The sequence below is a fragment of the Carassius auratus genome, chromosome 44 (genome assembly GCF_003368295.1).
Source record: "Carassius auratus strain Wakin chromosome 44, ASM336829v1, whole genome shotgun sequence".
Classification (NCBI taxonomy): domain Eukaryota; kingdom Metazoa; phylum Chordata; class Actinopteri; order Cypriniformes; family Cyprinidae; genus Carassius; species Carassius auratus.
The window spans coordinates 10,316,556-10,340,071 of NC_039286.1; the positions used below are offsets into that span (position 1 = coordinate 10,316,556).

The 23,516-nt window shown below is 35.2% G+C and overlaps 1 protein-coding gene and 1 pseudogene across 1 annotated transcript; both read right to left on the reverse strand.

The window, feature by feature from the left end:
- Positions 1–1,383: 1,383 nt before the first annotated feature.
- LOC113061946 (DNA-directed RNA polymerase I subunit RPA43-like) lies at positions 1,384–6,971 on the reverse strand (annotated as a pseudogene).
- A 1,297-nt stretch (positions 6,972–8,268) lies between these two features.
- Positions 8,269–15,132, reverse strand: LOC113062005 (transmembrane protein 196-like). The gene is made up of 4 exons (XM_026231503.1): positions 14,775–15,132; positions 13,468–13,524; positions 9,532–9,786; positions 8,269–8,793 (listed from the first exon to the last, which is right to left on the reverse strand). Exons 1-4 carry the CDS (start codon positions 14,937–14,939, stop codon positions 8,725–8,727), a joined length of 546 nt encoding a protein of 181 aa, XP_026087288.1. The 5' UTR covers positions 14,940–15,132; the 3' UTR covers positions 8,269–8,724.
- Between the last annotated feature and the right edge of the window lie 8,384 nt (positions 15,133–23,516).

Here is a 23,516-nt window from a genome sequence, read left to right on the forward strand (position 1 = left end):
CAGTTTTCCCACAGGAACACCTTCCCACTCACACCTTGAGGTTTGCAGGATGGATTCCCAGAAGCCCAAGATGTTCCAGGCATCTCAAACAGACGTGCTTCGGCTATTCAGCGGCAGCCGAGAATAAAAACAGGTCAAAGGTTCGATGACATGCAAGAATGTCTTGAGAAAACGAAACGTCTGAAATAAAATGTGCATGAAAATGAGATCTTTGTTTTCATGTGGTTTGGACAAACCTTTGCACCATTTTCAGGAAGTGTTTTGATTTTAGTGGCTCTTCATGGAAACATGGAGTTGTGCAAACAAGTAAAAAAGCTCATTCTTTTCTTTGCATCTCTTTAATGAAATAAAGAGTCAACTCATCTTGAAGGTTATAAACTAATATCGTTTCAAACATTTGAGAAGTTAAACTAGTGTTTATGTCATAAAGTAATAACTTATTTGTTCATTTTAAGAGATTTGCTTACCTTCACAGATGCCTTGAGAATCTGTAGGTGTTTGTGATGTCATTTCCTGTTTGCTACTTTGTCACATGACAACAAAATGTATTAATGTATACTTTCTTTTATTTTTAACTTTTCAAAGAACAAACAGGAATTATCATTGTGAAACACACCCAAAATAAACCAAAAGAAGTAAGAAAAAACGAACAGCTTAAAGCAAAATACATGAAAGCTAATCATTTGAAATGACAATTGATTTTGTATATATTGCAAGTCATTTTTAGTTTTAAGCTTTTTCAGCTGAAATACAATTAGAAATAATACATTTTAAATGTCACACTTGCAGCGACTTCAGCAAATCTATATTTGTGTAGATAAAACTTCAATATATGATTACACAAAAAATCAACTCTTTGTTTTTGCATAAAACACCTTAATGTGTTTATTAACTTAATGTGATATAAAAAAGCAGGTTTTACGTTTTTTTGTTATTCATGAACATTGGTTTTAAGTGGCTTGATTAGGTTTTTTTTTTTTTTTTTTGATTTAATTACATTTTAAATAATAATATAATTTAAAATATATAACTTATATATACATATATACACACACACACAAACGCACACAAACACACACACACACACACACACACATATATATATATATATATATATATACACACACACACACACACACACACACACACACACACACACATTGTTAACATTATACATTTAAAATACTTTTTATTCATTATGATCACAGAATACATAATAAAACAAGTAATTTTATGTTATATCGAAACATTAAGAGCTGCAAAAAGTTACCAGTTTTGTTTTTATTTCTCATCTTTAGTGTTGAGACTAGCTGTAATTAGTGCAACTGTTTAAAATCTGATTAATAATCAGTGACGTACAGTTTTAACTTAATAAACGCCTCATCATATTGCTGTTGCCACCTTTTTATAATAGTTTATTTCCTTAATTTCACCATAATCATAAATGTCTAAATGAGGGTTTTCCCCCCATTTTAATTCCATGAGAACTGTTTGATGAGGAGAACTTGTGAGAGTTGTGTGTGGAAAGAGAAATGCATGCTGCCCTCTACAGGCGGAAGAATAGAAATGTGCACATGCTCCAGAGGAGGAGATCTGTTCGTCTTTCTTCTTCTTCTTCTTCTTCTCTTTGTGATGTCCGTTTGCATTGGAGTGTGTCTCGGTTGTGTCGGCAGAGGTTTGCTGGTTTTCTGACGTTTGCTCCATGCTGCTGTCGTTCAGAGACTCTTTCTCTCGCTTGTCTTTCTTCTTTTCTTCTCTTGTTCTGGACTGTCGATCGTGTCTTCTGTGGATTCTGGTTCTGTAGCAGATTCTGCAGTCATTTCCTTTTGCTCGGTTTGGGCCACAAGCTCTTGCACTCTGAAAATCAATAAATTATCATTATTAGTAATGCACGTACCTTTTTATTTTATGCCCAAAATCATTAGGATATTAAATAAAGATCATGTTCCATGAAGATATTTAGTAAATTTCCTCCTGTAAATATATAAAAACTTATTTTTTGATTAGTAATATGCATTAAAAATTAATCTGAACAACTTCAAAGACGATTTTCTAGATTTGTTTTGCACCCTCAGATTCCAGATTTTCAAATAGTTTTATCTCTGACAAATATTGTCCTCCTAACAAACCACACATCAACTGAAAGATGATTTATTCAGCTTCCAGATGATGTATTAATCTCAATTTCAGAAAACTGACACTTAACCCTCCAGGGTCACAAAACATTGCATTTTATTTTTCAACAAAAATGGTTATGGAAAGCCAAAATTATTGACAAAAACGGTGGAGTTTAATAAGTGCTCCTCTAAACAGCTGATAAAAACATGACAATAATCCACAGCACTCATCAGTCAATGTCTGGAGAATACAAAAGATGCGTTTGCAAGAAACAAATCCATCATGTTGTCTCCCACATGTTTGTTGAGAGCCGTTTTGTACGGTTTAAACGCTGTTTGATCGGTGCAGATTTCTCTCCTAATTCAGACCAGAAGACTTTTTCGATGGAGGAATTGTTGTTATGGATTCATATTTTAGCAGGAAGCAACAGTTTGAAATTAAAAACATGTTAGTGATGGATTTGTTTAGAGTGCTGTGGATTATTGTGAGGTTTTTAATCAGCTGTTTGGACTCTCATTCTGACGGCACCCATTCACTGCAGAGCAAGTGATGCGATGCAACATTTCAGCACATTCAGCAAATTCTCATTTCATTTCTCAAATTCTCACACGATCTGTTGCTCATGAAGGTCTTGTGACGAACCACGAGCTTCGACCCTTTCTTTGGTTTGAAGACCACGAACGATGCCTCGACGTGGAGATGAATGAATCCTTGATCATCATAAATATCTCCATGCGCTCCTGCGACTTTAATGTTGTCATACGCCATAGGAACTCCTTTCAGACGGCAAACCCACAGAACAAGGATGAACGAATGGCTGGTCAATAATCTTTATCAATAAATGATGTCTATAGAGAAGTTTCAGCTGAATGCAAAAGTTCACCGTATCATACTTTCAAACTGTGGCCCTGGCACAAGAGAGAGCTAAGATTAAACTAAACACATAATATTCATATTTAATAAATATAAACGATCGCTACATTTTTATAAATATAAATTATCAATAATTTTCTTTAATTATAGTCATTTAAATGATCAAATCAGTGAATAGAAATGTGATTAAAATACATAAAAATGTATAAATCTAATATAACAGAAAATAAATATTTTCCAAAAAACACAGAGCTGAATCTTAAAGAAAAAAAAATGCTGATCTGCAAGATTTTATATCAACGTAATGATATAATTGAATATATATATATATATATATATATATATATATATATATATATATATATATATATATATATATATATATATATATATATATATATATATATATAAAATGGTAATTATGACAAAACTTATATACTTAATAAAGAGAGTATATGGATTAATTAAAAACATATATATATATATATATATATATATATATATATATATATATATATATATATATATATATATATATATATATATATATATATATATATATATATTAGGGGTGTAACGATACGCGTATTCGTATTGAACCGTTCGGTACGACGCTTTCGGTTCGGTACGCGGTACGCATTATGTATACCGAACGGTTCGTTGGAGTATTTAATTATATTTGAAAAAAAAAAAAAAAAAAGAGAGAGAGAAATATAATGATATGCGTTCAACAAGGTAGCCCAATAACCCAAACAACGTAACAGGCAACGCCCCTGACACTCCCGAAGAAGAAAAAAACACCATCTTATATGTTTATGTTAGGCTACTCAGCAGGCGCTCGCTCACTCAGTACGCGCTGAAGGCTCGTTGCAAAATAGCCAATGCGTTTAACAGACTAGAAATGAGAAGATCCTCCAATAACCAACAGGTCTGGTGTTTGGGTGCACTTTGGATTCCCTTTAAGCTATAATGGTGATGGCAAGAGAGTGGTGGATAAATAAACAACGGTATGTCGCATCTGCAACATGACAGGGTACACCAGCGGGATTACAAAAAAAAAAAAAAAAAAACAGCGGGAATATCTGGGATATATGCGTCAGTACTATCTGGGAAAAGACGAAAAAAAAGGAGAAACATGCACACAGCAAACTATCCCTGCAGCATTTAGACACTATAGCTTACAGGGAATCCAACCCAAACACCAGACCTGTTGGTTATTTTAGGATCTTATATTTCTGGTCTGTTAAATGCATTAGACATTTTGCAACGAGCCTTCAGCGCGTGCTGAGTGAGCGAGCGCCTTAGGGGCCGTTCACATATCGTGCCTAAAAACGCATGGAAAACGCTAAGCGCGTCTTTCTCCTCCTTTCCAAAGCGCTCGGGCAGAAGCGCTCATGAGGCGTCTGTCTTTGCTAAGCAACAATTACGTGCTCTCTCCATGAGACGCGGAAATTTCAGCGAAGGATAAATGGATTTGCAGCTCTAAAAATCGCTTGCAGTAGCTCTGCTACTAAATTTATTTCAAAATTGCAATCCATATACAACTATGATCAGCTGATCCTTCATCTTGGCTGAGCTCTCAACGTTGTTACGGGAAAGGATGAAGCTGATTGGTTAGTTCTTGTCACATGACCCGCGGTGCGCTTGCGGCATTCTGAAAAGTTGAGATGTTTTTACATTTTGCTGTATCTAAAACGTATCGAACCGAACCGAACCGTGACATCAGTGTATCGTATCGAACCGAACCGTGAATTTTGTGAACCGTTACACCCCTAATATATATATATATATATATATATATATATATATATATATATATATATATATATATACACACACACACAGTACAAACCAAAAGTTTGGAAACATTACTATTTTTTATTATTTTGAAAGAAGTTTCTTCTGTTCATCAAGACTGCATTTATTTGATCAAAAATACAGAAAAAACTGTAATATTGTGAAATATTATTACAACTTAAAATAATAGTTTTCTATTTAAATATACTTTAAACAAATGATTTATTCCTGTGATGCACAGCTGAATTTTCAGCATCATTACTCCAGCTTCAGTGTCACATGTAACATCAGTCGATCACATGATCCTTTAGAAATCATTCTAATATGCTGATTTATTATGAGTGTTGGAAACAGTTCTGCTGTCTAATATATTGGATCAATAAAAGGTTAAAAATAACTGCATTTATAAAAAAATAATAATAATAATATATTTTCTTTACTATCACTTTTTATCAATTTAACACATCCTTGCTGAATAAAAGTATTGATTTTATTAAAAAATAATAATAATTACTGACCCCAAATTACTGACCAGTAGTGTATATTGTTATTAAAAAATATTAATATTTTAAAAACATAGCTTCTTTTTTTATTATTCATTCATATTTATTCATCAAAGTATCCTAAAAGATCAGCAGAACTGCATTTTTGATTTTCTATATTTATCTTTCAAAAACATTAAAAATAGTAATGTTTCCAAACTTTTGTTCTGTACTGTATATATATATATATATATATATATATATATATATAAAGGGAGAGAGAGCGCATATATTTAGCAAAATAATTCTGTTTAGAGCAAAAAAAGTCTATTATAACCTAATTTGGGACACAATAGTTCATAAATATAGAATAGAAGATATAAAACTTAGAAAACTTTTCAGCACATTTGAAATTATGGATAATTGTTTACTAGTTTTGTAATCCTGCTGGTTTTATTCTGTTTTTATTAAAGTGACTACATTCTTACAAAGGCATATTGTCAAACTTCTGTATGTGTCTGGTTTCTATTCAGCAGCACTGACACACGATGACAACGTCACAGTATTTTTAAAGATATCATGGTTTTGTTGACTGTATCAAAATATTGAAAGGCAAGCATTTGAAGTCTGATAATAATGCACAAACAACACAGAACCACAGTGTTTGAGCACACCTGCTGGAGTTCTTGAGCAGCTCAGAGTTGAGTCCCTCGCGCCGCGGATGCCCGTGCGTTTCTTCCGGAGATGTGCCTGCGGTGCCTGTCCAGGGCCGGGTTTCCCGATAACGATGTATCTTAGCTCTTAAGAGCGTTTTCTACGTGCAAACTTACGAACGCTCGCAGCAATTCCACGAGCGTTTCCCAAAAATGCACTTAACATGAACGCGCGAGAACGCGCTCTACGTGCTACTTAGGAGTCGCTGTCCATTCGCGAAGTGCTAAAATGTAACCTTATATGGAATCGTATTCTGAACGTTTAACCTAATAATTGTCATCTGTTTTGGATTACCAATCAATACAATCAAGTCTATATAAAGCACCTACATACAGGCGGAGACACTGACAAAATGGCTGAAAAAAAAAAAAAAAAAAAAAAGATACCTTTCAAAAGGATGAAATTAATGTCCTCTTAGAGGAGATAGAGAAAAACAAAGATGTGTTTTTTTTTCATCTTGTTTTCCCCTTTTTATTTATTTCATTTATAAATTCATGTAAACAATAAACGAGTACAATAAAGTGTACAATAAAGTACAATCAAAATATTATTATATTACTGGCGTTGCAGTGTGTTAAAAGTGTAATCTGCCGGTTGTCCTGCAGGTGTCCTCATAAATCTGTCTTCTTACAATGCACTTGGGGATGTACGATTACCCCAGAGCACTCGTAGATCTACGAAGATTTTCAAGTGCTACTTAAGCTACGATGCTTTTGGGAAACAGACCGTAATATTAAGATCAATCGTACGATCGTTTTTACGATCAACTTAGGCTTACGATGCTTTTGGGAAACGCAGCCCAGCACCAGACACGAGTACCGCGCGTTCAGCAGCTTCACCGCGTCCGCGAACGACGGGATGAGACACGGACCCGCCGCGACATTTCCACTGGATATCTGCGCTACCGTCGACACGTCCGCGGAGTTTGTGGCGGGTTTCGGAACTCCGTCCTCCGGCGTCCAGTTCGCCATGCTTTACACATGCGTAAACGTGGTGCGTTCGCTCGTAGACTACACCACGTTAGTTATTTATCATCTCAAAGTCTGTGCTTTCATTTAAGCTTCATTTATTGATAGATAATCAATTTTTACCCAACTTTTCCTCCTGAGTCTCAGGCCGGTGACACACAGGCTGCTGTCATGAGCGTGGCGGTTCTGCTGCGTGACGGCTGCTTCGCGTTTCTGTGTTTTGTCTTTACACACCAGAATATTTTTAGATTTGCAATATTTGAAAATCGAAAATTATTAATTTATTTTTACAGTTCGGGAGGTCGGAGCGGGATCGCGAATCATTTGAGTCAGTTATGGGCATCGCGAATCATTTGAGTCAGTTTGGGGATCGCGAATCATTTGAATCAGTTCGGGAGTTCATAGCGGGATCGCTAATCATTTGAGTCAGTTATGGGCATCGCGAATCATTTGAGTCAGTAATCATTTGAATCAGTTCGGGAGTTCATAGCGGGATCGCGAATCATTTGAGTCAGTTTGGGGATCGCGAATCATTTGAATCAGTTCGGGAGTTCATAGCGGGATCGCTAATCATTTGAGTCAGTTATGGGGATCGCGAATCATCTGAGTCAGTTTGGGAGTTCGTAGCGGGATCGCGAATCATTTGAGTCAGTTATGGGGATCGCGAATCATTTGAGTCAGTTCGGGAGTTCAAAGCGGGTTCGCGAATCATTTGAGTCAGTTCGGGAGTTCAAAGCGGGTTCGCGAATCATTTGAGTCAGTTTGGGTATCGCAAATCATTCGAATCAGTTTGGAGTTCGGAGAGGGATCACGAATCACGAAAAATTCGCGATGGTAAATTTTCAAATTGGCCATAAGCTTTAATTCGTTACTGCCAACTGGGGTGTCAGCAGGGGTGGCAGGGCTTTCTTTTGCCACCCCGGTAGATCCGCCCCTACTTAACAGTAATGATTTCTAAAATTAAAATAAATAATAATAAATAAATTATAATTAAAGAAAAATATTTTAATTAAAAAACAATTGAAAATAACATGTAATACAAATGAAACTGAAAAATACTTAAATTAAATATTAAATTCACAAGAAAGAAAACTGTTAATTTTAACTGCAATAAATGAAAAATAGATGGAGAGGACATTGATTGAAATGATAAAAATGTACCACTTTAGTTTTAGTCAACAATATATGTATATTAAAACATACAAATCTATGGTGTGTAAAGTAAAGGTGTTTTTGTGTGTTAATGATTTAATCATCAGCCATAATGCAACAAATTACATTGGCATCTTTATTTCATTTTCATATGAAGCGTCTATATAAAAATACTGTAAATTCATAAATATCTTTACAGGCATTTAACAGTGTGCATTTATACGATCAGGATCAAAGCATTCAGTATACCATACAATATCAGGATTACAATTTCAGATTCAACATTCCCTTTATCTAGATACAGGTGAGAGAACGAGATACAGAAAGAGAGAGAAGGTCGTTTGCATGCTTATTTCGTACTCAAATGTCTGTTTTCTGTACGCTGATCATCAATGTCATCAGCTCTGACCTCTCCTGAGGTCACCAGGTAACTGGACACTGATTGGCTGTCTGTCTGCTCAATAATGTTATCTAACGCTCTGTCTACATTATGTCCTGTGAACACCGTCTGTGCTTCTACTGTCAGCTCGACTCAGCCAATCAGACTGAAGAACTGTCAGCCTGACTCAGCCAATCAGGTTGAAGAACTGAGCTGTTAAGAGCATGTGGGCAGCGAGCTGTCACGGCGAAGCGCTACGTCCATTGTAGGAGATTTGAGAGATGCAATTGCTGGTGTTATCCAAAACCTCCTGCAAGCAGACAAACACACAGCCGAGTTTCTCTACGAGACGAACATCCAAACAGACAGGAGAGAGACAACTTCCATTCTTAGCTACTGTATGAGTATGATGTAGATGAGTTTGTTTCTTCATCAGATTTGGAGAAATGTAGCATTGCATCACTTGCTCACCAATACATGCACTGCTGTGAATGGGTGCCGTCAGAAATTGAAGAGTCCAAACAGATGATAAAAACATCACAATAATCCACAAGTAATCCTCACCACTCCAGTCCATCAGTTAACATCTGGAGAACACAAAAGCTGTGTGTTTTTTAAGAAACATTGTTAAGGCATTTTTCACTTCGAACTATTGCTTCCATCTATAATACATAAACCATTTTAGTGCTTCTGCCCATGAAAAAAGCCGTCTTGTCTGAATCAGTCTAGTCAGTGAAGTCTAAAACATCTTTTTAAAACATATTTTGTCTTCTCCAGATGTTAACTGATGGACTGGAGTGATGTGGATTATTGTGATGTTTTTATCAACTGTTTGGACTCTCATTCTGATGGCACCCATTCACTGCAGGAAAAGGAAAGTTTTTTCAGACACTGAGCTAATCATTACATATTGATAAAAGTTTGGAAAGTTTGGGACCATATAATAATAAAGTAAGCTTTAATGTCAGTTTTAATGTAATGTTGACTGTAAGTGTGTGAGATGCACCGGCACACACATACCGCACAAACATGCCAGCTCCTTGCGTACCTTCTCTGCCATTTCGTGCGAGTGATGTAGTGAATGTTCTCTCTCCAGAAACATGCGCTGCTGTTCGCTGCTGGCCAGTCTGCAGGTCAGCCATGTGGACAGCGTGCAGCTGCTGATGCCCAGACATGCTAGAGACATGACGGCCAAATGAAGAGAGTGCATGGCGTCTGTACGCTTGACCAGCGCTCGGACAAACTGGAAGTTCAGGATTCCACCAATTAATCCACAAATGCAGCAGGAGGAAAATAATATCATCTGAGAGAGAAAAACATGCATAATGTTAGCTGTTTGTGTGCCTTTTGCATGCATATAACATTCAAATAATAATGCATATTGCATGCATATATCATTAATAACACATTTTGCATTTATATTATATCAAAATAACAATGCATATTGCACGGAAACTTTAAAATAATGCATATTGCATGCATACAACATTAGAATAATGCATATTGCATGCAACATTCAAATAATAATGTATATTGCATAAATACAACATACAAATAATAATGTATATTGCATAAATACAACATTAAAATTACAATGCATATTGCATGCATACATCATAAAAATGATCACGTATATTGCATGCATACACCATTTAAATAATAATGCATTTTAAATGCATACAATATCAAAATAATAATGCATATTACATGACAACACCATTTAGATAATAATATTGCATGTATATTATTAAAATATTAATGCATATTGCTTGCATGCAATATCAAAATAATAATGCATATTGCATAAATACAATATTAAAAGAATAACATATATAACATGCATTTAATATTAAAATAATAATGAATATTGCTTGCAGGCAATATCAAAATATTTATGCATATTGCATACATAAGTAGAATAATTTATATTGCATGAACATATCATTGAAATAATGCATATTTCATGCATACAATATTAAAAGAATAACATATCTAGCATGCATACAATATTAACATAATAATCCATATTCTATGCACTCATCATTAAAAATAATAGTGCATATAGCATGCACACATTATCAAAATTATCATACTATTAAAATCTTTCAAATGATTTAATAGTTTACAAATGCTGAATTAATTTATCCAACACAGTGCTGGGTGATATATGGATAAGTTGAGCTAATTAAAACTACCCAGAAGGTTGGGTTAAACATTTAACTTATCCACAGCTTAAAGTAACCCAGTTGATGGGTTTGTCCATATTTCCCCCAGCGCTGGGTTGTTTTAAACGCAGCATTTTTTTTTATGTTGAACTATTTCTTGTAGACTGAAATGAAAACATCAGTTTATTTATCAAAGTGGTGTTCGCCTATGTAAAAGTAACAACCAAAGAGCGAAGGCATTTCCAGGGTGTTGCTTGGTATTGCTAAGATGTCCTGATTTCCATGCTGGTAAAGGTCAGAGTATATTAATCAGGAAGCATACAACACAGCAGAAACACTGTTTACGGAGGATGAGGATGAAACTATTGTGTACGTGGAGAATGGATTGTGCTGCTCTGTGATTTTATAATCGGTCAGACCACGTCCAGACAGTGACATTATCTGTCAGCAGAAAACTGCCACCTCAACACTTCAGGACAGATCTGACCTCAAATTACGCAAGAGACTTCTGACTCCACAGCGCATTATCACGTTATCCTGATTCCTGGATCACACTCCTGCTTTTAGTGCGCTATAACTGTTACTGTCATTACTTGGTATTGTGCACTGCAGATATTGTTTTCTGCTATGATAAATTGCTTACAGTAAGAAGGGTCTGCAAATTACTAAAATGTAAATATACTGTTGGGAGAAACTAGCATAGTAACATGTTTTTGCAGTATGGTGCACTAAGAAGGTCTATAAGAGGGAGAGCATTTGCATTTCTCTTCATATAAAAGGTTGCTCAGATCAGATTATATTAAAAATATCTATTATTTGATACTTTTAACTTGTAATAAGATATTTTAGTGTAAGACACTACAGGTAAATAGAGTAAAAAAAAGTTTTAGCTAATACATTTCATTATACCTTCGCCAGTTGATTAATATCTGTACATTAAGACAATTGTTATGTATTACATGTTTTTTAAAATGCTGTTTAAATATGTAAATGAGGCATTTTCTGATTAAATATGTGCTGATTTTCAGATCAGAAAAAAATAACAAAATAACAATGGTTTTAGATGCAGTGTCTTGCTTTCAATCACAAAAGATTAAAACATTTAATTAAAAATTAAAATCAAAATAATAATGCATATTAAATATTAAAAGAATAACATATATAACATGCATTTAATATTAAAATAATAATGTACATTGCTTGCATGCAATATCAAAATAATAATGCATATTGCATAAATACAATATTAAAAGAATAACATATATGCATTTAATATTAAAATAATAATGAACATTGCTTGCAGGCAATATCAAAATAATTATGCATATTGCATTCATAAGTAAAATAATGTATATTGCATGAACACATCATTGAAATAATGCATATGATATTAAAAGAATAACATATATAACATGCATTTAATATTTACATATTAATCCATATCAATAACTTAAAATTAAAATTAAAATTAAAAATCTTTTGGAATAATTTATTTCCAAGATAAGATCATTTATTTACCTAAGCAGATTCATTCAGCCATTCTGTCATTTCAATTATTGCATTATCGATTCTGCTAATATCGTGTATACCATCTCTCATATTATTTTACTGTAAAAATAAATAAATAAAATAGTATTTGGAACATACTCAGCATACTATTAAGCTAGTATTCCATTCATACAGCAGCCCATATCACATTCCACACTGAAATGAAACAGCAAAAACACACTTTCTGCAGTATGTTTGCTGTTTAAGTATCTAAACCCTGCTGAGATGAGACTGTATCCACTGGGAATAAAAGTCAATATCATTTGAAGATAAAATGCTTAAGTGTTCTTGAGTAGTTCCTGAGGTTAATGTAACCATTACAGTCTGATGGGGAGGCTTTCCTTTTAGCTGTACAATAACATTACAGGCCCTGAAACAAAATCAATCAGCAGGAGAGAGCCAGACATAAAACGAGAAACGCTAAAGCGTGTTTGAAAGCGTGTAAACAAGAAAGCAAAGGTAAACAAGTAATGATATGAAAGAGACACGTGGAGAGTAGGGTGGGAGAGCCTAGTGTTTCACTTCAGTATGGATCTGTGATTAACACTCTCCGCTGGGCCGGCTCACTCCACTCAGAGGTGGCTAATTAAATCTCATCTCTCCAGTCACGTATCCTGGGATATTCACACACACACACACACACACTCACTGTGAGCTGGAGCTGCTCTCGGATGTGGATATTTGTGGCCATATGATGATGCATTATCTAATTAAATACGCACTAATTTACATGCATTTCTAGAATGTAAATCTAAACGTTTGTTAAAGCCAGAATCAAAAAAGTTTTTGCATAGGGGATATTTGATATATATTTTTATTATTATTCCATAAATCGAATTGGTTTTGTGTGTATTAAATCACAAAATCAGATTAAAATTAAAATGCAAAATGTAGTAGACACTAATAGATAAACTGTAATAAAATAAATACTTAAAAGTGTTTTTTCCACTTGGCTGAAAGAACACAAGTTATGGAAACAATAAAGTTCAAAATAAAAGTCAAATAAAAATGCTAATTAACCACTTTTTTATTTCCAAAAAAAAAAAATTGACTGAATTAAACATGCAACATGCTGACAGCAAATGTGGCATATTCTAAACTTTTGATTGTTGCATTCAGTTTTTAAATGAATTCTGATTTCATTTCAAAATGAAAAAGAAACATTACAGGCAGTGTAACTTCATGTGTCCTACAGTAGAGTGAGTATACAGTACAGTACTGGTACAGTGAAGTATGCATACTTGCTCAGCAGAATGTGTGTATGTACTCACAATCAGTCCCGTTCTTTTCCGTGCACACAGCATGCCACACAGTCCACAGATAAGAAACTAGGAGACAGAAAAACATGATATTTGAGCATCTTAATAGAAATTAATTGAATGAAAAACATTTTATTGTGACACAAGCATACTACATTCAGATTAAAGTAGAGTCACACCATCTACATCTGTGAGGTAAACAACTTTATGATGAATTATTAAACCATTCAAAGTTACAGCATTTCAGAATGTGTGCCATTCTGCTTTAGGTCAGATTTCCTTTACAAAAAAAATGTTAGGGTAAAATGTTAATATCAGTTACATCAATCCTGTATACAACATGATATAAAAATGCATTTTATGGTATGGTACTTACAAAAATCCCATGGTACTACAACTGTGAAAAAGAAGCGAGCTTAACTGTTTTGTAATCTTAAAAGTGTCTGTCTAAACATCTGTACTTTCAGATAACTTAATATTAATGAAATAAAAGGCCACTTATGTGTACTTAAAAAGAGACACTTTCATGAGTTTGCTACTTAACACACTTTAAAACGTGACCTATACTAATGTCAAATCAAAACATTAAAATACATATTAAATCATTATGGTTTTTGTCACGCTTTAAAGAAATAACCTAATTAACTAACATGCTAATCAATGTGTTATATTAAATTTAAAGTTAGTATATTTTATACAATCTGAATTGCAATATTCAAAGACAATATAAGTATGTATTTACAATTTAAAAAACACACTTAGGTCCCATTTAAGTGGGTCAGCATGCATTTAATATAAATATAAACTATAATCAATTTTATTTAAATGCAAATAACATGCAACTAAGTAGCAATCCGAAATCACGACGTTCAGTTCGCACTTAACTATATTCTTTTAAAGTATATTATTTCCATAATAAGATATTTGTAAGTAAGAGGAAGTATACTGAAGTCTACATGTTTTAATTCACAAAGGTTTATCCAAAAAAAATGGTAGCCAGCAAACGCAGAACGTTCACCTAACGTTCCCATTTGGTTGTTATGGGGAACCAAACAAGAACGTTTTTTTTTTTTTTTTTTTTTTGTTTGTTTGTTTTTTGGAACGTTCCTTTTTTGTAACCAAAAAGTAACCTTCCCAGAACGTTCTTGGAACCAAAACTCGTTAGCTGGGTAGGACTACTTATCTGACAACAAAACATGTTTAACAAAAAAATAAAAATAAAATCCTACACAAACATGCAGTGCCTGTGAGTTCTGATAGATTCAGGTCAGTTATTTTAGAAGGACACTAGAGAAGAACACTAGCGAGGTGAGACGTACACACACTCCGCTCCATAGAGGAGAAGCGTCGCCCTGCTGGGTCTTGTGCTCCGCTTTCGCCCGGATGATGCCCACCGCGCCCAGAACGATGCTGGACACCCCGAGCCCTATCTCCAGCACCGACAGAACCAACAAACTCCAGATGATCTTCCGGCTGGAGCACATCTTCGCTCGGGCATCCTTCCTGACCGGTGCTTCACTCCATGTCTCCACAGATAAACCCAAAGCGCATTAAATCCACTGTGAACGTCAGCTTAAGTGATTTCTCCAAAATAGACCAGTAGTGTATCAATCAGTGCGCAAAGATGTTCTCCATGATGTGTAAACGCCAGGGGTTCAACTTTACCCTTCTCCTGACTCAGTTCACCATGCTTCTGCTCCTGCCCCATGCGATTTCCCTCAGTTAGAGCAAAAGCTCCGCCCACTGTCACTGTTGAATTTCTTTACAATGCTGCAGTGGAATGGCTCTAAAACTGTTTTATAAATCGTTATTTGAATATATACTTGACGTCATTCGTTAGAACGGTAATTGTTACAAATGTTCCAAATCTAATTTTGGCGGGAAAAGTTGCGATTCTGTCAAACAGCGGAGCAGGTGTGTGCGCGCGGTTATGCGCAATGGTGCGTAAAGGCGCTGATTGTGGTAAACGCGCCCCGCTTAGTTTATTGCATAAAACCAGTGAGTTGGACACCTAACGGCGCACATCAGCACAGCGCATTAAGACACTCAATCACATTTTATTAGAAGGGTTTTGAGTGGCCCGAATCCATAATAGTGCGCATAAAACTCCTTTTTATAGGATGCTGAAACAAAAAGCATGCTTTTTGTAGCATTTGGATGCTCTGTGATTATATTTGTGGATGTTCCCACGCGCAATTGATTCCTAAAACCATTTCCAGCCACAATTACAGAGAAGAAACATGAGCATCCAGCGATTTCTTTGCGAAAGCTGATGGAAACCGCTTTAGATGAGCATTACAGTGCATTTCCTACAGCAATAACCAACATTATAGCATTTTGTTATCTCAGATCACACTCACAATAAACTGTGTGTTTATTTGCATTAAAATACCACTTCTTCACTGGCTGCCCAGAAAAAGTATATTGTTTTTCTTGGGGTTAATAATTGTAGTAATAATTGAATCCATCCAGCTAAATTGCCTCTCTAAATAATTCATAACATTGGTTTCATACAGAGAACATTTCAATAAAGAAAACACTGTCCAGTCGCTCTGTGGAAGTCTAGCATTGTAACATCACATCACACAAGCACAGTTGTTTATGTGGGGTATATACAGGCCTGTCCTCACTGCCGTGTGCTGGATCTCAGTGTGTCTGCAGCAAACCACACACAGTTCATTCCTGAACCTAAAACAGCAACTTTCTGCAGAAGGATGTTTGTGTTACTGTAACAGCAGAAGGTCTAACGCCGACAGAGCAGAATGTTATTGCACAGTTTCACCTATTTGAGGTATATATGTATTAGTTTATATTACAGCTGAACTGATGTTCTTCAGTCAGCAGAAAACACACAATAGCAGTTACACAAACAATGGAGAGCTTTGCCCATTCCAATAATCAGTCAATACAAGGAGCTTGAAAGCATGCATCATATTGCAAAAAGTGAATAAACTGAATAATAACTGTACTTTATATAATCTGTATATAATGCCATTATTTTGCCATTTGTGTACAAGCTTTACATCATGCAGGTTTCATTCAATTAAAAGATGCTGATTGTGCTGTCAGAATATCCAGATGTGATATAACTTGTCGCACCAGACCAGATCAGTCTGTTAATCTGCTCGGGAACATCAGCTGTCCGAAATCTCACCGCTGAATCGTTAACAAGACGCCCCCGTCCACCTGCTGAGTCATCAAACTAGCTCTTCTCCAGTGTTTTCCTCCCTCTCTCCCATGTTTGCAGGGTTCGAGGGAATGTGAAAGTGCTGAACTGATTGTCAGTTTCAAGACCCGGTTGTGACCGGCGATCTAGAAACAGCACAGAAACTGAGGGGATATTTCTAGAACCTGTGACCATGAGTAAAGAAGAAGGAAAGCACAGGGTGTGTTGTTTGCACTTCTTCTGTACTATCACACAGTTCTGAGTGCAGAGCTAGTACTGTATCGTCCAATATTTCATCACTTCATGTCACTCTCAATGCCTTCGAGTTCCATACAAAGTGATTTTTAACCACAAAATGATGTAGTTAGTACATCAACCAGCAGGGGTTAACTGGCAACAATGCAAACCACCTAAATATATTCATATTTCTTTCTCACTTTCTAGCAAATTCAGTAAGATGCACCAAAATGGATGGATATTAATTCTTAAAGAGGGGTATTCCATGCATTATTTGCACTGTTAAAAAGTTGGATTCTCATGCTTAACATGGGCAAAGTTGAACAAAAAACAAGTATTCATATGCCATTTCTCCTTCAGGGTTTGTTTCTACTTTATTTTTCCCATAACATAATCCTATGTCTTATTAATTAGCATTAAACAAGCAATTATCCAAAGTAGCAGTCTGTGATATCACGATTAAATTGTCTCCACGATCTGCTTGTAATAATGTCAAAAACACACAAGTTTTAAATATAAACACAGTTGGTCTAAATATTTAATGTCTAAAGTGAAAGCAGTTTTATACGTGTACCTGTTTAATTAGATGCATGCAGGTCTTAAAGTGACAGCAGTCCAATTGTACTAAACTTGCTGAGGCTTGTCATTAAAGGGATAGTTCACCCAAAAATTTTAATTCTGTCATTATTTACTCACTCTCATGTTTTCCCAAACCTGTATTCATATCTGTCCTGTGCTGAACACAAAAGAAGATATTTTGAAGAACATTGGTAACCAAACAGCTGCTGGTCCCCATTGATTTAGACAGTAGGGGGAAATGCAGTGGAAGTCTATGGGGTTTCCCACATTTTTCAAAATACCTTTTATATTCAAAAGAAGAAAGAAACTAATTCAGGTGAAAAAAAACATTACAACATGGCAAAAAATTTGGATAAAATCATGACTCTCCTGATAAAAATCATGATATGATATTTTTGCCATATCGCCCATCCTTACTCCAAAGGTACATTTCCTCACTAAAGCTCTCATCTTTGAGAAAGTTTATCATTTATTTGAACTATAATATTTAATTTATGACTGAACAATGGCTCATTGTAAATAGCTCAAACGCAGCACTAAAACTTAAACAGTAGAAATAAACAATTGAAATAAAACCAACAATTAATAATTTCCTTTAAAAAGTTGCATTTTAGTATTATGTTGCTACTATTATGGTATGTTTAAATAATTTTAACCAGCTTTTATTTTGTTTTTCCAGTTTAAGTTTTAGTATTTTTGTATGTTTGTTCATAATGTTTAGTTATTTTAGTTTGAGTACTGCAACTTAAATGACTTTATTTCAGTCAGGGCAACATTTATATTTTTCATTGAGGTTTTTTAAGATATTCATACACGATATTCATATATTATGTAATTTCAATGCACAAATAAAAAGGATTTTTAATAGTTTTAGTTAAAAAAGCACTGCTTTTCAGAACTAGAATGATGTGTTTACAGCATCTATCATCAGAGGTTATCATGGTCATGCTGACCAGCATATCTTAAGCCTTTATCAATGCATTTGTCATTCTCGCCGATAATTAAGCAGAGATTTATGGGAAATGTAGTTAAGCAATGCAAGCCTGTTGTACTGTTGTCATGATTAATCTAACTTTCTAAAACAACATTGTGCTGGTGTTCACATGCTATCTCATAGCATGACTTGAATTCAGCATGGTTGCTCTTTAAAAAGACCAGAGAATTCCCTCACAGTGCTAAAGATCAGAATGTTTTTTGGGAGTGTAATTTGCCTCCCGTGGTTGTGTCCTGTCGTTTGTCCTCCTGTGTCTCAGTTTGGCTCTTTGCACCATATTAACTTCCATTAGTCTCGCTGCAGTAGGACAGAAGAGCTGCTTCCTATACACACGCTCTCACATCCTCCATCTATTTATAACCACCGCAGCGCAGTCCGTTTGTGTCTGTTCATTCTCCTCCGTTCTCTTCCTCGCTCTTTCTCTTCATGTAAGGTGGATGGATCTCATTCCCATCCACTTGCAAACTCGGCTCCGTTCCAATACAGTGAGCTGCCTTGCTGTTTGCTGCCTACGTGGACCGCTACTGTGGATGCAAGGATTGTAAAGTTTTGGCCAAACTTTAGATGTTTAACAGGCCTACATTAGACAAAATGAAAGAAAACGAATTAAAAATAAATACATTAATTAAGACATTCTCATAGAGGTCAGAACTTTTTACTAACTAAAAGAACATTACAAAATTATGGAAGCATGTTTGTAAAAAAAATATATATATATATTTTTTTTTTCTTTCTTTTTTTTCTCTCTATTTCAGACTTTTTCTTTTTTTGTTTACATCTTGCAATTGTGTTTCTGCCACAGAATAAAAAATAAAACATTTATTTTTGTAAATTCATATCTCAAAATGTATACTTTTCTATTCATAATTGCTTTATATTGTAAAGTTTATATAGTATTTCTGCATTTAAATCTCGCAACTCTGAGTTTCAAAAAAAATTATCAGAATTTTGAGAAAAAAAGTCTGAACTGTGAGATAAAAAAAAGCAAATATTTTTTATTTTTTTTTTATTTTTTTTTATTAGTCTTTTATAACATTTTGCTACTAATGGGTGAAATTAAGGCAAATGACTGCCATAAATAATTACCAAAAAAAAAAAAAAAATCTTACCAGCAGTTCAACTTTTTTGCAACTTTAATAACATATTAATTTTAAATGATAAATATATATATATATATATATATATATATATATATATATATATATATATATATATATATATATATATATATATATATATATATATATTTATTATTATTGTTTTTTACTTTACATCATGCAGGTTTCATTAATCAGGGTAAACACTGATTATACTGTGAGCAGAAAAGGCTGATAATATACAAAGCTGGTCCTTATCTGTTTGCCTCATTGGTTTTGTTCTATCATTAATGCAGTGGCATCCGTATACTTTTTAAGTGTCTAAATACGTTTTAAGGGGCCCTGTCACATTATTTGACTTTAACTCCATGATGTTTTGACTCTTTGCATCATTATACAAGAGCTCATTTCCTTGCGATAACTGTGTCAGTTCTGTCACACTGGAAATGTGCCCATGTCGCGGATCGCCCTGGAGCCTTGTTTAATGGTCCACGAGGGACTGCTTGAATCTGAGGGGGTCCTGCCAATCTGCTGTTTTATTGGCACGTAGTGAGAACATCACTGCCTGTGAATGCGTGGGATCCGGTTATAATGATGCGCTGCTGCTGCTAACAACCAGACTCAGTTAGGTTTAGAGTTGTAACTGTGATTTTAGTGCAAAATGGATTGGTGTATTGTTGTGTGTTCATCTTGTAATCCATAATTGCCAGTGCCTTGTTATAAAGTAAAGGTATTTCACTACCAGTGGGTGATGATGACGACACAAACACTGTACTCCAGTTACAGTTCAGATACCCTCAAAGTAGTATTATGAGTTATGTTTTTCTGTCATAATCACATATAGGCATATGCAGTGTGTTCCTAAACAGCTCACTCTTTTACAGCTGCAACTTGTAGTCATTTAACCCCATAACTGGCACTCTTTTTTGTTGTTGTCTTTTTCTCTATAAAAGCTTTTAGTAATCATCATAAATCATATATCATTTGAAAGCTTAGAACCCCAAGATTCATCCTTGGATATTGCTTTACCATGGAAATGGTACTTTAAATTCTAATAGCGGTCACCTGCCCCTTAGTGGGCAGGGTCAAGTGTAATAAAACATAATGCATCACGGTCTTCTAGAACCAAAACTTTTTATAATCTTGGCAACAAACATATTGTTGGAAATGTCTGAGTCTCAGGATTTCTTATTTGGTGGTTGATTTGAGATAGAAGTAAAATTCACAGAGAAATCTAGAGAAAAATTAAGCTAAATTCTAAATAGTTTTGATGACTCCCAGTGGCTGTGTGTGGTATGACGCCCTAAATAAACTCTCACAGGAACCTCAATTTTTTTCATATCAACTTCAAATTTGTAACATAACTTATTTAAACACAAGGATTTAATTTTATACCAATTTTAGAGTAAAAGCTGTTATTTAAAATTTTTATAATAGATAATAGATAAAAATTTAATTAATATAACGCATATTATTTACAGTACATTGAAACTTCTATAACTTTTTAATACTTAAATGTTTTTTAAAAAATCGACTTTTTCTGCTAATTTTCTTCTTTAAAAAGAGACCAACCTTATGTTTATATTCCAAAGTGTTCATAAATTACAGCAATTTAAGTTTGGATGGTGCACTTAAATGCCTATTTAAAAAATGGGGGGGGGGGGTGACAGTTAAGGGGTTAAAACCCAAATATGGTTTCCTTTTAATAAAAATAACCTACCAATTTTCAAATTGGCTCGTTTTGAATTAGCCATGTGCAATTCAGTGAGTTGTTCATGTGGAATCACTACAATTGGCTCACTGAATCATGCCTGATTCGCAGGGGCAAATGCCACCCTAAGAAAGCCTTGCCACCCCTGCTGCCACCCCAGTTGGCAGCAACGAATTAAAGGTTATGGCCAATTTGAAAATTTACTAGCGCGAATCTTTAGTGATTCGTGATCCTGCTCCGAACTCCTGAACTGACTCAAATGATTCGCGAACCTGCTCCGAACTCTCGAATTGATTCAAATGATCCGCGAAGCCGCTCCGAACTCAAGGGGCAAGGAACTCGACCGGAAGTTGAAGTCGGGTGGGGGCTGCCATCTTTTAGCAGAACTTCACTTGCGTTAGCATCCCATTGACTCCCATTCATTTTGGCTTCACTTTGACAGCGAATAACTTTACATCTGAGGCGTTTAAAGACTCTGTTTGTCCATTATTTATTTCTAAGGATACACGACAATGTATAAAGGGCTCCATTACCTTCTATGTTACATTATGGCCCCGTATAAACAGTTTTTGTAAAAAATAGGCTAACGATTGCGTCATAACCACTCGACTCTCTGTCGCATTACCGTACAGACAGGAGGAGAAGCTCGCAGGCAATTAACTTAATATGGCATACTGGCGTTACATTTTAAAATACTATACAAAATAATTAATCAGAATACTTACTCCTGCTCACTCACAACAAAGAACTCTCCGCTCAAGCTCGCCGTCTCTGCAAGATTAACGATGGCAGTTTGCACACACAGCTACTAGAAGATTTACATCTGTCAGACAGGTTGCTGACGTCATCAAGCTTCGTTTGAGTCTGCGCGTCAGAAACGGAAGTGCTAAAAAACGCTAAAAATGGGCTTCACTTGTCTCAGTTGAGTTCCAATGGGGTCGCTGTGTCCATTTCTTTTACTGTCTATGTCCGAACTCCCAAACTGACTCAACTGATTTGCGATCCCCATAACTGACTCAAATGATTCGCGAACCCGCTCCGAACTACCAAACTGACTCAAATGATTCGCGATCCCTTATTTGATGACTTATTTTGAATCAGACACAGAATTGTTACTGCAAGAGTCGCTAGGAACGGCTCATTGAATCATTGATTTCTTCAGCTCGAGGACTGGCTAAATGAGTGGTGTGTTCTGGCAAGTTTCATCACAAACAGTAAACAAAAGAGTTTCATCAGTTTCCCAGCCACTGACCTCATGCAATAATTAGCCTACAAACTTGGACACCATGCATGGCATAATACAGTACAAACAGTGCAATGCAAAAACTGTGCAAATGCTATTCTGGTTACTCGTATTGCTCAAGAATGATGCAAACAAGCTTTAGCAGTGTTTAATAGAGAAAATATTCGAGTGCAGCATGAATCTGTGTGTTAGCCGTGCATGTTTAGCTCAAGTTTTCTTGTCAGCATTAGCAAATCAAGCTAAAGCATCTTATATCTGCAGAATTTGACAGAAAATCCCAGTTGGCCATTGACAGTTTCCACAATTAACGATCCTGTGGAAAAAAAAAACCCTGAGGGGACGTGAAACTCTTCAACTCACAGGCATTATGAAAAAACACAATGGGATTACCACAAAAATATACAAACTTGGTAATACCATGGTATTCTTTAAAGCATCTACATTACAAAGACATGCAAATACGGTAAAGTGTACAATTGTAATATGATACTGCTGCAATGTTTTTCTTTGCATTCATAAATTAATCAAAGCATAAATGTTTTTGCAAGTGGCCTAACTCAACATATGGGAAAAGAGCAATTTTTAGTTTTTGCAAGGAACTTTTAGTTGTAAAACAGCCCTCATTGTTTTAATGCCCAAGGATGTTTTAAAGCTTGGTAAGGAAACAAGGACTAAAGCTTGCATCCCTGAGGAAGATAAGGAGAAAAACAGCCAGGGGCGATGAGGGCAGTGTTTTATGAGCGAAAGGATCGGTGCATTGTATGCTAATTGTTTGAAAGCAGCATTTTTCCTCACGCTGGCCAGCAACGGACACTTGCTGATGCTGTGGGTTTCTTGAAGGGAATTAATGCACACAGGCGATATACTGCGAAAGATGTTGCACACCGCAGTGAAAGTGTGAAAACACACATGCACGCTGTCAGATTCAAGTAGAGTTTGCCTGTTTAAAAAAACAATTGAACTTCCATTAGGAGGAACAAGAAAATGTACTTTTGTAATACCAGCAGTGGGCTATATGACAGAAAGCTTTTCCC

What these genes read in the sequence shown, in the direction of transcription:
- LOC113062005 (XM_026231503.1), bottom strand. Translation starts at nt 14,939, where the DNA reads ATGTGCTCCAGCCGGAAGATCATCTGGAGTTTGTTGGTTCTGTCGGTG. An exon ending in CTCTATGGAGCGGAGTGTGT is followed by an intron (nt 13,525 to 14,774) that starts GTACGTCTCACC and finishes TCTGTCTCCTAG; the next exon opens with TTTCTTATCTGTGGACTGTG. An exon ending in CGCACGAAATGGCAGAGAAG is followed by an intron (nt 8,794 to 9,531) that starts GTACGCAAGGAG and finishes GTCTGCTTGCAG; the next exon opens with GAGGTTTTGGATAACACCAG.